The 15,621-nt window shown below is 38.6% G+C and overlaps 1 protein-coding gene across 1 annotated transcript; it reads right to left on the bottom strand.

Moving 5' to 3' along the window:
- Positions 1–5,707: 5,707 nt before the first annotated feature.
- Positions 5,708–7,498, bottom strand: LOC129778473 (uncharacterized). Its single transcript, XM_055785389.1, has 4 exons — positions 7,076–7,498; positions 6,376–7,015; positions 5,923–6,318; positions 5,708–5,864 (listed from the first exon to the last, which is right to left on the bottom strand). Exons 1-4 carry the CDS (start codon positions 7,238–7,240, stop codon positions 5,794–5,796), a joined length of 1,272 nt encoding a protein of 423 aa, XP_055641364.1. The 5' UTR covers positions 7,241–7,498; the 3' UTR covers positions 5,708–5,793.
- Between the last annotated feature and the right edge of the window lie 8,123 nt (positions 7,499–15,621).

Below are 15,621 nucleotides of genomic sequence, written 5' to 3'. Positions count from 1 at the left end.
TTGCTAACATTTTGAATCTTGTCTTGCTTTTTAGGAAAGAAAAGATAAACAAACAGCAATTTATCCGTCTGGTGGCATTTTTGGAACGAAATTCTGACGTATCCAAAGGACATAAATTTGTTTATTTGTATTCGGTAAATGCGCTATGGCATGTAATTAAGGACTAAAAATGTAGCTCCCGTTGTAATGTTTTCTCAAAAATTACTCGTGCTTGTCGTCAGCAGTAACATGGATCTACTACAATCGTTTTATTTTGCATATCAATAACATTGTAACATAGTTGACTCACATGAAATATCTAACTAGCTGTCTAAACAGTGTGAATATAAATAAGTGCCCTAAGGTTATGATAGTGCTGAATGGATTCAGGCAATTATTATTACACCCGTAGGCCCATTGAAGCATGGCTAGAGGTCTACTTCCGATTGTCTAGAATGGATAGGTTTTTTTTTGTTTTTATTCTTAGGATTAACCTAACAGAGAGTTGCAACACCATTAAATGGCAATGGAGGCCACTTAATAATCTCTTATTAGAAAGAATGATCATTACTCAATCAATCGATTCGTTATTATGATTATGCATAATATTGATTTGTTGATATTTTAAGTATAAAATAATAACTGTAAAGTTTTTCCAACATTGCAGAACAGGTTTTTGTAATTCAAACATTCGCAATTGGTGGACAAGACCCGAATCAGGACGGTAGTTGTAACGAATAAGGCCATTGTTTTTTATTTCTTTTTACGTAATAGGTATTTTCAAAAATATTGATTTGAAGACATTCTTTGAATGAAAGTATCAAAAAAGTGATAATAAGTTTCAAACAAGGAAAAAATGAGTATCATTGCAAAGCATTCACAAGATACTGTTTTTAAATTCTTCTCTATTTATTTTTCCATAATTTTGATATCCATCTAAAGGAAATTTGAATCACTTTCTGCTTTTGGCAAATTCCCTGAAAACCATCAGGTATTTTATATAAAGCTTCTGACCGACGCTGCTGACCAGTTTCAGTTTAAATAATTAAATCAAACTTCATTTCCCGTATATGAAATTACAGAAATTCAGAATCCCATATGGGAGTAGCTCAGATTATACTGATCGTGAGGTGGATAAATTCGGGCTTTCTATGAGTTACAGAAGGAATTATTATTCAACAAAATTGTACAAATGGTTCTTATAACATGATTCTAACCTTGACCTATACTAAATGCTTCTCAATATTCAAACGAGTAAGACAGAGCTAAGAAAAAAAAAATGCAAGATGTTCATTATTATACATAATAGTCATGTTTCACCTCTAGAGTAATTTATAGAAAGGAAAATAAAATTACATTCCCATATGTTCAACAACTACATTATTCACGAGCAACCAAGTATTCTTCATCTTTGAACCATTATACTTCGATGATTAGTTTGCTGAATCAAACGATTCAACAAACTAATCATCGAGGTATAATCGCAAACTTGTCATTCTAAAATATGCAAATAATTAAATGGAATAATATGCTGTATTAATTTGACCTACATAACGTTCAAACGTCCGAAATAATGCAGCCGACATAACGTTTAAACGCCCGAAATTATGCAACCGACATGTCTCTTATAAACGCGAATGAACTCTTTCCCTTCACGGAGTTTATTTTTACACGCAACTGTCCGTGACAATGATGATAGACACAAAAAAGATTAAGTGACGTGAAAGCGTATGTGGGAGTGATGTTCGTGATCAGGCCCAGAGTGAATTGGTGAAACCAACGCCAATAATCGCTACGAGACAATTGGAGTTTTTTGGACGTAGAACTACGTCTTTCAGGAAGGGTGCCAAATCAGAAAACAGGTCACGTTTTTTATTAAATAAAGTTAACGTTAATAACAATTTTGACGTAGGACTACGTCTAACCGGAAGATATAGGGGGTGAAATGAAAATCTAGGCACTGAACAAGTAGGTAAAAATGCAAGATTTGGAACGCTTATAACTCGAGCATTTCTCAATAGATCGCAAAGGTTTTTGCATCAATTGATAGGAAATATATCTACGCATCTATCATAACGAATAACATTTCATTTTTCTTGAGATAAATAATTGAATAATTGTGAAATATCAAGCATTGTCCAAATGCACTATGTGCCCATTTTAGATTGGTGCATTTTGTGCTCCTCATATCGTACCGACCAAAACGGGCAACCAGAGCAGCAGCGAAATACAATGAACCCGATTGGAAAGGAAAAAGAAAAAATATGAACGAAACATTGGTCGCAGTCTCACACATGCGTAATTCTCGAGCCAGCCAGTCAGCTTAAAAATCCCCGCTCCGCTGCCGTAACGATCATTCTCATCCAAATCATACACCACATCGTTTCGCATCACAACATATCAACAAACCAACACAAGCAGCCATGTCTGGACATGACAAAGGAGGAAAAGTGAAGGGAAAGGCAAAATCCCTATGCCGAGCGCGTTAGTACCAGTGCTCCAGTCCACCTAGTCGGCGTTATATAGTTTCGGCCGCCGAAGTGATCGAGTTGGCTGGCAAAGCTGTTCGCGACGATAAGAAAATCCGCATTCAGAACAGACCACATTCGGTTCGGTGGACATCTAGACAAGAATAGGCAGTTTCAGCGAGTGACGAGCAGAAGATAAAAGTTTGTTCTTCATACAAACTGCTTTGGTGGCAAATCCAGAACAAGGCAGCATCGATGGCGTTCGAAATGGTTTTTTTTTCAAAACCACGAGTACAAAGTTTTCTAAATTGGAACCATTCCATAAAACACGGCGCTTATCAGGGCCATTAAACCTTTCAAAAAAGAGTTTACGAAATACAGTTCAAGGCATTCTAAAATATTATCCAAAATAATAATAAAACACAAATTGATTTTTCATAATTTGTTTGCCAGGATATGAAGAGTATGAGAATTTTGCAGTTGTGCTGAGCTTATTGATGGTTGGGGACTTTCTCGATTATTCAATTTTCACCAATTCTAAAATTGCTTCCAGATTGAAAGAACAGTATTTTTAGTTCGATAATTAGCTAATTGGATTTTTGTAAACTCTATGGGGGTCCAAATTATGACCCAACATGTCCCAAGCTGGATGGGAAGAAATTTTCCAACTGTGAAAGCTGTACCACTGTCATCGCAAATGTTCAATTACAGGTTAAAATCATCTCCAATGCGACACTGAGTGGTGCTTCGGCAAGTGATTTTGTGGACCTGAAAAGGACCCTTTTTAGCGTTTGCTTCCTTCTCCTTCTTCTTGTCGGTTTCCGAGATATTCTTCTGCGCCGTGCCGAACTTTTTGGCGGCTTTTCCACTATTCCACTAGTCTTCGGTGCCTTCGTGTTTGTTAGAAACACCTGCATGTGAATCCAACGAGCGAACAAATCGTAATGAATATATTTTTTTGCCATCGCTCCCTTTTAACGCTCATTCGTTCGTCTCGTTGGACTCTCCCCTTTGGCTGAGTCTGCTGATTTGTCTCTATCCTGTGAGCGTGTACCGCTAAAGTACAAAACGCGCGGATCCGCTGAAAAATATATCATTCTCTTTCAAACCGTAAATCAGTGTGGTTGTATGGCATCGTTTCACATCACATCGCATCAACAGATTGGTGCCGGAGCACCAGCATACCTAATAGCGGTTATAGAATTTCGGCCGCCGGAGTGCTCGAGTTGGCTTGCAAAGCTGCTCACGACAATAAGAAAACCCGCCTACAGAACAGAGCACATTCGGTTCGGTGGCAACAATCAGTTTCAGCGAGTGGCAAACGCAATCTCAAAACGGCAGCAGGTAGAAGAAGGAAAATGTTAGTTTATACAGACTGCTTTGGTGGCAAAACCAGCCACCGTAAAACACGGCGCCTTTCATGGCTATTAAGCCATTCAAAGAAAAGTTATTAAAAGTTATTCACAATACCAATGCATTCTAAAGTGACATAATATGACATATAATATGAACTGAATTATTTTGTTTATGCTTGTTTTTGAACTTATTGGTGGTTGAGGTCTTTTAAATTGATCATTCAGTTTTCACAAACCCATACATGGTCTCCGAATTAAAAGTGGCTCCAAATTACAACACATTGTATGCAGGATGGCATTAACGAATTTTCTCGGTAGCAAGAACTGCTTTCTTTAGTTGATAACTGATGTTGAAAATTGACTGACGTTACATCTGCATTGTATAGAAACATAACTAAGGAGCAATATGATGAGTTATGCATTTCCTGCTACTCTGTTCTTATTTTTAAGGACTTTAATTCGAAGGTCATCCGTCCCTGTATTCACATTGATTTTTCAGAACGTTTATAGCTCGTCTATTCCTCGACAGATTGTAGAGTTCGTCTCCAAAACCTCAGTTCTTTTCATTTTTATTTATTTTGTTTGCGGAGACTACAAATATTATAATTCATTCGTCTCCGAAACCACAGTTTAAGGTACGGTAATGTGCTCAATGAACTGACGACCACCTATGCATTCCTTATCACAGCCATCATTTTGATTGTACGATATGTGCATACGCCGAAAAATGCCCGGCGTTGAACATTGATTGAGTACAAAGCCTTCGGAAAAAAAATCAAGAATCAAATATAAGACAGTGAGAAAAAAATGAGAAATTTTTTACAAAAAAAACGCAAAAACACAACCAAAAGGTTCATTTCAGAACTCCCAACATGTTCATAAAGAGTAAACAGTAAGCTAATCCATATTTCAGGTAGAGAGGTAGGTATTCACGTAGGAGAAGACAATAAAACAACATATTTAAAATATATATTTAGAATAAGCTGTCCCCGTTGTATAGTCCTACGTCACTCCGGTTATGTCCCCGACATTACCCACCCGTCTTTTCACTGTGAACGAATTCTCATGACTTGCATACCAATCGAATCGGAAATTCTCTAAGATTTGTTAGATATGCTATACATTACAATTCGCTAATCTCTAAACGGTTTAAATTCATGAAAACTGGAAAAACTTCCTTTTTTACCATACATTTGTTCTGCCGATTCGTGTGCCAACCCTACCCGTATTTCGAATGCTTAGCCCTCGAACATTTCTTAACAGATCGGAAAGATGTTTGTATCAATTGATAGGAAATATTTCTACGCGTCTATCACAATTAATAAATTGTTATTTTTAATGAGATAAACCGCACCGCGGATCATTCGCTCGCGGATAATGGGGGTTCTACTGTACATGCAAGTCGGGGGTATTTTTTGGTGTTGAGTACTTTTGTACTCGCTTGTCGTTGTGCAGACCGGAATATGTTTCCCTAAAACGAACTTCTGAACTGAGAAGCTTGGGAAAATCGTCATTTCAGATACTAGAGGTGAATGAACTTTCGCGGTTCGAGAACTACGTAAACATGAGATGTGCAATAATTTCAAAGGGAAATGTAAAATACAATGATCGTTTGACAATTTTTCCTTTCACATATTTTGGTAGTCCTAGGCATCATATCAAACGTAAAAGGACGTTCATCAAATTTACTTGTAACGAAGAACATAATCTATTTTAAATATTTCGATGCATTCTAAAATAATATTCGAAGTGGTAAACAAGTGGATTACATAATATAATTGCATAGTTATACGTCGAAAATATGCGGTCGTGTCCTAGATACAACCCCTTACAATTTTTTTATTATTTATGAGAGGAACTAATTTAGAGGGATCAAAGAATATTGGCGAATAAAAACAAACTTAATAAAAAACTGTCAATCAGACATTACAGTTAATATTTATCGAACGAAATAAATAACACAAAATAACAATGCAGTATAGACAAATTTCCTATCCTCCATCAAGCCGAGGCATTCTCGCAGAAGGGTATCTTACAAAATCAGACGGCGAAGGATTCAGCGCTGTAAAAATAAAACTATTTAGCTCAATACTCGCGAAGAGATGGAGAGATTTACTTACGCAAATCATCCTTAGATCGTCTCGTACGGGGTCTTTTCACCCCACTTGGGCCAGGTTGTTGATCATCTGGCAGGACCGTTAATGGTGCTGTTGGGGTATTACTAGTGGCCACAGTGATCTCTGCAGCAAAACTATCGTCGTCTGGTATTATTGCCCCGGGTGTAACTCCAGCGGTGTCTTGTGAACTTATATTAATATCAGACAAGCTTTGCGAAGAAAGAACTACTCCTCCTCCGGACACCTCTTGCGATGATACTTGTGCAACACTTTGGGAGGACATGTGTGCCACGCTTTGCGAAGAGAGAGCGACTCTCCCCGCACTAGTTTCTTGCGAAGAAACATAAATATCCGACGCTATAGATATTTGATCAGCTCCATAACTTTCAGTTGAAGAATCTAGAAAATACATAAACCACTTCGTTACAAAGTGTTTATACTATCCGAATCACATACCGTCATGTGTACGAAGCAAATCACCGTGAACGGCTAATCTACAGATGGATGCGACAGAGCTGGTCGTTGAAATGGATATTTCGTCCACACCAGATTCATTAATGTTATCGCGAGTTATTTCCTCCACCATCTGATTCTCAGTGGTGATTGGTGTAAGTGCAGGCGGTCGGATTTGACTGTTTGGTTTCAAATGCATTGGAGTACGATCGATTAGTGTATCAAAATTATCTCGCAGTTGACTAGCTTCTGCTTCGGATAGATTCATATAATCCCTGCAAATTTCCGTGTACTTTCTTTTAACAGCTGAGCAAAGATCATCTACATTGGCAAATCGTTGATTTTTCATACGATGACTGTCAGGAAATAAGCTCATTAGAATGTCTAGTTTCCGTTTTCTAGGCAGCGGACGTTTAGCTAATGGTTTGTAAGAAGAGCGCAATTTGGCGTTTTCTGTTATAATAATCCGATCCATTTTTGATAAATTTTCGTAATAAGGATTAGAATAATGAAATTCTCCCAGTAGATCCAACAGTTGCCGGTCATTGAGTATACTATCTTCTCGAAAAATATTTTCGTCTGGAAATAGCTGTTTAAAATGTTCAGGGTCAGGCGAGCATCGTGGACAGTAAAGTTGTTCCCCCTGAAAGATACGATAAATTACATTTCCACAAATTAAATGAAACCGACAACCAAAACGTACGTGTTGAATGGGTCGATACTTAGCAGCGCGTTCGTTACATCCGAGATACACTAAAAATGCAGAATAATGCCCGCAACCGAAACATATTGGAAAATGTAACAGATCAGATCCTATATATCGGAAATCCTTCGACGGATCCCTTTCAGTACTACGAATTGCAGCCATTTATGAGTTTTAAACAACTTTCCATTTATGAAATTTCTTGCAAAACTAAACTAGAACGCGCCACTTGTGAGCTTTGGAATGTATGGACTTTAAATCAATAGAAAAACCAAGGCGCCTAGAAGTATATACTAAGGTGGGCCAACTTGCTAAAACCACTCTTCAGCCATCTTGGAAGTCTACTGTGTTTTGTTTGTAAACAAAACACAATACGCTATTGCCGAAGCTCGCTCGTGATCAGTCTGTCTCTTTCACGCTACAAGCAAATAATTCCCCTTCTACTTTCTTCCGTGCTGTTTTCATATACCGCTCCCCTACCAACTTAGTGACGAAACGGCCTCACCTAGTACCATAGACCCGTCTTGAGAAAAACAAAACCGTTTGACAACTTCGAAATGCCTATAATCAGGGATGCCAGGTGATTTTTAAAAATATCTTCACATAATACGAAAAAATGTCTTCAAATGTCTTCACAATCATATCGGAGGAAACTAAAATTCATTAATAACTTTTGAACAAAGTTTGATAGCTTATTCAATGCTTATTTTAATTTGTGTTGTTGAATAGCGCATCACATTAAACATACTTTGAGGTTTTGAAGTTTATTTCAATTGATGTGAACAAATAGTATATTACGGCGCAAAATTTAATGAGTTTAAAAACGATAACTGGCTTGATAGACCGTTGAATTGAGTGAATATAGTCCCAGTTCTCCCCATCAACGGAACTGTGATAACTCAATTTGTTTATTTCAGCTTTGAATTTGTGGTTGTAATTCAAACCATATCCACAAAAATATGCTTATCTATTGTATAGTATTGGCCCAATATTAAAAATACAATGTAACAATCATTCGAATCCTCGAGCGCAAATTAACTAATGTCTTCTAGAGACAATATTGTGTGGCATATAGAGTAAAAGTGTAAATAGAACTTAATTCAGACCTTGTCCCCCGTTGCTATCGTGTGAGCAAACAGCGGCAGAACGGACAATGTCTTAACACACACATCGAGCCGAACTCGTCCTCGCGCACACACACTCTCGTGTCTCGACTTTCCTCCACATCTCCTCATTCTTGGATCAACGCTCGAGAAGGTGAGTTGCGCAAATATTTATTCAGACCGCTTGAAGTTCTCCATAATTTGAAGTGAAAGTCATTTTGTTGTTGAATTCATTCAATTCATATGCTTGTGGGTTTTCTGCTTGGAAAAGTTTTAAATAAGTGAATGACCCCGAGACAAAAGTTTCCGTTGAGTACTAATGCGGGCGCTACACGATTCGTCCAACGTTTCACTCGAATGTTGGACTCAAACATTTGACCCGAAGAATCGACAAATGTTGTGACGAATGTGCTGTTACACGGTGAAGTGAACGTTCGATTCAATGCAATCGGTCCAAACAATCGGCGAGTATTTGGATTGAATGTTTATTGTATTTATTTACCATCAAAAACGTTAGGAAACTGGATGACGATGTGAGTATTGAAATTGCTGCCGTAGCAATTGTACTGATATCGGGTTGTAAATTAAAAATGCTTGAAATCAACATTATTAAACTGCAATATGTAAACAAGTCACTGCCTCAGTCTTTCGGATGGAGATAATTAACTGCTACGTTTGGTGTAGCTTTCTCGACTGTGTGGCCCAAGTGCCGCACGTTTGGTTTTATTCAATTGTCTTATTTTCTATGTACCTAGCTATTTTACATATCATAATTTCTAGGCGTGGTCAGACGCACTCTAAAGAAAACCATGTGCGGAACATCTCTTCCGTATGCCAGAATTAATAACAAGGAAGACCGGCACCCAGCGGGGTTCTTGCACATGTGTTTACTATTCGTGGCCTTGCCGAGGCTAGCGGCAAAGTGGAAAGAAAGCAAATGTACAATCACGCTTGGTTCGCATCGAGTTACGCAACCATAAATAATAAACAGACCCTTGGCCCAGTAAAGAGGCTTGTAGTCGAATAATACTTATGCTTGCGTTGCTCGGCGTCTTCGTGGGGGATTTATTGCCTTAGGGGCATTGAACAATTTAGAATTTTGTTTATTATCGCGCGGGTGGTCTAGTAGTCATATTACACCTTCCCCCTTTTGGAGATTGATGTAATGACATGGAATTAATCGTACGTATTTAACTAGGGAGTTCGTCTGACCTTACAATTATAAGTTTTTAGCTTTGTGACATTAAAATTTCCTATTTATTGAGTACTGCATTTTAATGTATAATAGGTGAAATATAATAACAGAAACTTTTTGACGTAGGACTACGTCTAACCGGAAGATATAGGGGGTGAAATGGAAATCTAGGCACTGAACAAGTATGAAAAAATGCAAGATTTGGCATTTCTCAATAGATCGCAAAAGTTTTTGCATCAATTGATAGGAAATATATCTACGCATCTATCATAACAAATAACATTTCATTTTTCTTGAGATAAATAATTGAATAATTGTGAAATTGTCAAGCATTGTCAAAATGCACTATGTGCCCATTTTTGATTGGTCCATTTTGTGCTCCTCAGATCGTACCGACCAAAACGGGCAACCAGAGCAGCAGCGAAATAGAATGAAGCACGATTGGAAAGGAAAAAGAAAAAAAATGAACGAAACATTGGTCGCAGTCTCACACATGCGTAATTCTCGAGCCAGCCAGTCAGCTTAAAAATCCCCGCTCCGCTGCCGTAAGGTTCATTCTCATCCAAACCGTACACCACATCGGTTCGCATCACAACACATCAACAAACCAACCCAAGCAGCCATGTCTGGACATGGTAAAGGAGGAAAAGTGAAGGGAAAGGCAAAATCCCGCTCGAACCGTGTTGATCTGGAGTTCCCCGCAAGGGTAGCTAGGCCGAGCGCGTTAGTACCAGTGCACCAGTCCACCTAGCCGGCGTTATATAGTTTCGGCCGCCGAAGTGATCGAGTTAGCTGGCAAAGCTGCTCGCGACGATAAGAAAACCCGCATTCGGAACAGAACACATTCGGTTCGGTGGACATCAAGACAACAGGCAGTTGCAGCGAGTGGCGAGTGGCAAACGCAATCGCAAAACGGCATCAGGTAGCAGAAGAAAAAAGTTTGTTCTTTATACAAACTGCTTTGGTGGCAAATCCAGAACAAGGCGGCATCGAGGGCGTTCGAATAGTTTTTTTTTTCAAAACCACGAGTACAAAGTTTTCTAAATTGGAACCATTCCATTAAACAAGGCGCTTTTCAGGGCCATTAAACCTTCCAAAAAAGAGTTTAGGAAATACAGTTCAATGCTTTCTAAAACATTATCCAAAATAATAATAAAACACAAATTGATTTTTTCATAATTTGTTTGCCAGGATCTGATGAGTATGTGAATTTGGCAGTTGTTCTGAGCTTATTGATAGTTGGGAACTTTCCAGATTATTCAATTTTCACCAATTCTTAAATTGTTTCCAGATTGAACGTACAGTAATTTACAATTAGTTCGACATTTAGCTAATTGGACGGACATGTAATGCGACTTATTTAGTTGGACATTTTTGTAAACATAGAGATCCAAATTATGACCTCACATTGAAAGTCGACACTGTACCACTGTCATCGCAAATGTTCAATTACATGTTAAAATCGCCTCCAATGCGACACTGAGTGGCGCTTCGGCACGTCGCATTGAATGTAATTTACTGTACAACATGTCACAAAGCTGGATGGGAAGAAATTTTCCAACTGTGAAAGCTGTGGCGAGTGGCAACAAATCGCTAAACAGGAAGGTTTAGCCGAACAAGATGGGGATATCGAGTGATAACAAAACAATAAACTCTTTAGATTGAAGATAATTTTGTGATCCTGAAAAGGACCCTTTTTAGCCTGCATGTGAATCCAACGAGCGAACAAATCATAATGAATGTATTTTTTTGCCATCGCTCCCTTTTAACGCTCATTCGTTCGTCTCGTTGGACTCGCCTCTTTGGCTGAGTCTGCTGATTTGTCTCTATCCTGTGAGTGTGTACCGCTAGAGTATAAAACACACGGACCCCAAAAAAATATCTTATTTTCTTTCAAACCGTAAACCCGTGTGGTTGTACGGCATCGGCATCGTGGACGTAACAAAGGAGGACAAGTTAAGGGAAAGGCAAAGTCTCACTCGAACCGTGCAGGTCTCCAGTTCCCTGTTGGTCGCATTCACTGATTGCTCCGCAAGGGTAACTAGGCCGAACGGATTGGTGCCGGAGCACCAGTATACCTAACAGCGATTATAGAGTTTCGGCCGTCGGAGTGCTCGAGTTGGCTTGCAAAGGTGCTCACGACAATCAGAAAACCCGCATCAAGAACAGAGCAGCTTCGGTTCGGCGCTCATCAAGGCAACAATTAGTTTCAGTGAGTGGCAAAGTGTTTCTCCGGCACGTCGCATTAAATGTAATTTACTGAACAACATGTCACAAGCTGGATGGGAAGAAATTTTCCAACTGTGAAAGCTGTGGCGAGTGGCAAACGCAATAGCTAAACAGGAAGGTTTAACCGAACAAGATGGGAATATCGAGTGATAACAAAAACACAACACCAAAGGTTCTTTTCAGAACCATCAACATATTCATAAAGAGTAAACAGTAAACTAATCCATTTCTCAGGTAGATAGGTAGGTATTCACGTAGGAGAAGAAAATAAAACAATATATTTAAAATATATATTTAATAAAAGCTGTCCCCTTTGTATAGTCCTACGTCACTCCGGTTATGTCCCCGACATTACCCACCCGTCTTTTTTTCTTTTTAATTATTTTGTGTATTTATTTTATTTATTATTTTGGCTGAACCATAAAAGTGGATAAAAAAATTATAATTTCAAGTGTGATTTTATTTACAATGTTCTTGTTCATGTATTACGTGTAATAAAGTATATATTTACATTGCTTATGTTTTCACATTAAATGTATGACCCCTTCCTCCTTAGGTGAGGTGGTGCTTGTACATTATTAGTCTATTTTTATGTACAGTGTGTGTTTTCAATAATTTCTCATCCTGAATTGTTACATTAGGATGGTCTATGTTTTTGACTATAAACGGTCCATCGTATATTTTATCCAACTTTTTTCTGTTTTCGTTCGTAAGCATAACTAAATCATTAATATTAACCTCTATGGGGTTTGATATCTTGTTCTGTGCTTCGTTTCTTTTACTTCTAACTCTGTTTATTATTTCCTTAGCTGTGTTGGATGCAAGATTTAATTTTTATTGTAATTCTTTGTGGTATTGGTCTATATTATATATTGGTTCGATGTATGTAGCTGATTTCAAATTTTGGTGCAAGTTAGCATTTGTACCAAAAATTAATTCGTATGGAGTATAAGCAAAGTCCGTGAGGTGTTGTATTGTAACAAAAAGCATAGTAAGGTAACCATTCATCCCAATCACTATGTGCTTGGTTGACAAATTGCCTTACATACTCGTTGAGCACCGATGATTGCGTTCCAAACTTCCTATGGTTTGAGGGTGATAGGGTGTGGAGAAATTATGATGCAACTTCAGTAACGTAGACAGTTTTTCGAATAATTCATTCTTATATTCGGTTCCTTGATCAGTTTGCACTATTTTTGGAATTCCGTAAATGAGAATAAAGTTCTCGACAAATGCTCGCGCTATAGTTGTTGCTTGTTTATCAACTATGGGTTTGATGATTACTGTTGTATCCGGATCTTTTAAATTCAAAAACACGTCTATATCGATTCGTATGAAACACAAAAGAGAGTTTATTATTGACAGTTCTCCCTGTGGCTACTATCATCTGGCTATATACATTTATGTCACTACTCTGTTGCTGATATGGTTTAACACCGGGAGGGTGGGTTAAGTACTACTCTACATCCCTCACTTTCTCAAAATGAATGAACACTATTTACTTGGAAATCACTCAAATGCGTAGGCTGTTTCTTCTGACTTATTGGACGAGTATGTTCTCCGACGGAAATAGGTGAATTGTTAACCAATACTTCACTTCGAAAAGCTACCTGATCCTGGACACCCTCGGCACCATCGTCTTCTGAAGATATCTGGACATCCTCATCGTCTCGTGAATGAAGCCGTTTTAAATGAGCTGTATTTCTATGAATTACTCGATCTGATATCTTGGAACGCAGCGTTACGTCGGATCCGTTCTTATCAATAATTTTCCACTCCTCTGGGCTGAAGTTGGATGCGAGCTTGTGTTCTTTCATTGGTCTCTTCACAACAACTATATCACCAGATTGAAGATTACTATTCCTTGCATGTCGTCTAACATTTGCGTATTCTTCGCTTTTCTGTTTCTGTTCTCTATCTCTGTCCTTCACTTCTTCCAAAATTTTTCCTGAATCTACTGAAATAGATGGTAATTTATCCTTCATAACCCGACCAAACATCAATACGGAAGGTGCCACCCCGGTGGTTGAGTGAGGTGTTGAATTATACGTCAGTACACACATTCGGAGATCCCACTTCCAGTCTGTGTCCTCCACCTGGCTTATCTTTAAATGCTTTTTCAACATTCCATTCACTCGCTCCACTTCACCGTTCGCTTGAGGCCAATATGGTATACTATTACGAAGTTTGATACCATAATGATCACAGAAATTTTTGAATTCATCGCTTCTGAATTGGGGACCATTATCTGTGTTTAGGCTCTCCGGCATTCCAAAGCGGCAAAATGTCTCATGCAAGGCTTTGACTGTCAAACTTGCAGTGGTTTGTTTCAGAACGACAACCTCTATAAACCGGCTAAAATAATCTACGATGACCAAAAGATTATCTCCGGATGGCAACGGTCCGACGAAGTCTGCAGATAAGTCCATCCATGGTCTTTCTGGCATGTTTGTGGATTTTAGAGGTTCCGGAGGGTCAAGTGCTGATACAATTGTACAGGATTTGCATTTTGACGTAGGACTACGTCTTTCATTTCTATACCGAGGTGTAAAATCAAAGTTTCGAAAACGAAAGCGTTACGCCGGAGACCGAGATTTTGAGTGTTAATAGCTCCTAAACAACTGAACGAAATGGTATGATAAACACTTCATTCGAAAGATAAAATGTCTACGCATTCTATACTTGTTACTTTCTGATCCAAAAACTTGTTTCAATAGTCTTAAATTTGATTTCAAAATAGGCTATTGAAATCACCAATCGGTATATAAGCGAGCGCCGCTCGGAAATCCACTCAGTTCTAATTGAACAGCGTTTGGAGCATGTTGTCGCTGTTGTGGTGAAGCTCTTCATTTATCATGAAAGCGCGGATGAACGGTGTCACCAAGAGCCTGTTTGTGCACCTTAGGCCAGAAGGGAATCCATCAGGAGGAGAGTGATGCTACAAACGGTTCCCCGGGAAGATCTCGAAGCAGCCGCTACACACACACACATACACGCACGGAATTCTTTCCGTTTGGATCGAGAAAGATCCGGAAAATAATCTGCCAGATCCTCTAGGAATTTAAAAATACATTCATGTGAATGAGTATATTTGAATGTTTTCTATCCATGTAACACTGTGACCAAATATGTTTCAATCAAGTGCTATTAACAGATGGTTATCGAGTTAGCATTAACCACTGGTGGGCTTCCAGTATCGAGGAAAATGTGGAAATATCTAATCGTTACTGAAAATAATCTGCCAGTTCCTCTGGGAATTTAAAATTACATTCATATGAAAGAGTTTATTTTAATGTTTTCTATCCATGTAACACTGTGACCAAATACATTAGGTTTTGTGATTTTTCAATCAATCGCAATCAACAGGATAGCTTCTGAAGATTATTCTTCCCCATCAGTAGGATATTTCCGTATCCAATATTGGATGCATAAAACCTTGTGCCTCCAACGTAACGCTCTCGTTTTCGAAGTTCTCCAAATATTCATTCATTCAGAATGAATTCAGATTCAACTTCATACAAATGATCTCTAAATCAACGATAGTCCTACGTCACCCTTGCGGTTATACCATAGATATAACCCACTTCCTGTTTTTTTACTAACATTTCTACCTGTTTGTCGATTCCTGGCCACCACACCTTCTGTCGCAGTCGCCTTTTCATTGATACGATTCCAAGGTGTGTTTTGTGAGCGAGCTCAAGTACCCGTGATCGCAGGGCTTCTAGTACAATTAGACGGTTTCCTCTCATCAGAATGTTTCCAGATCGATACAATTCTGATTCGAACGATTTGAAACATTTTACAGTTCCCGTCCATTTAGCTCCATCGAGAACTGATATAAGCTCCTGAAGTGATGTGTCTTGCTCTGTGTGCTTCTCTATTTCTTGGACTGTAACTGCCTTCGGCACGGTCGTAGCTACCAAAGCTTTTATGAATGCTTCATGCACATCGTCAAAAGGCTCTGGCTTAGAAACTGACAGTCGGGATAACGCATCAGCCAGGTTTGTAGCTCCAGGCTG

Source organism: Toxorhynchites rutilus, chromosome 1 (genome assembly GCF_029784135.1).
Source record: "Toxorhynchites rutilus septentrionalis strain SRP chromosome 1, ASM2978413v1, whole genome shotgun sequence".
NCBI lineage: Eukaryota > Metazoa > Arthropoda > Insecta > Diptera > Culicidae > Toxorhynchites > Toxorhynchites rutilus.
Note: the sequence above shows the minus strand (reverse complement) of the source record. Positions and strands in the feature narration are given on the sequence as shown.

Coding starts and splice junctions, on each gene's coding strand:
- LOC129778473 (XM_055785389.1), bottom strand. CDS start 7,240: ATGGCTGCAATTCGTAGTACTGAAAGGGATCCGTCGAAGGATTTCCGA. Junction 6,319..6,375: donor TTTGCTTCGTACACATGACG/GTATGTGATTCG, acceptor TGTATTTTCTAG/ATTCTTCAACTGAAAGTTAT. Junction 5,865..5,922: donor ACGATCTAAGGATGATTTGC/GTAAGTAAATCT, acceptor TTATTTTTACAG/CGCTGAATCCTTCGCCGTCT.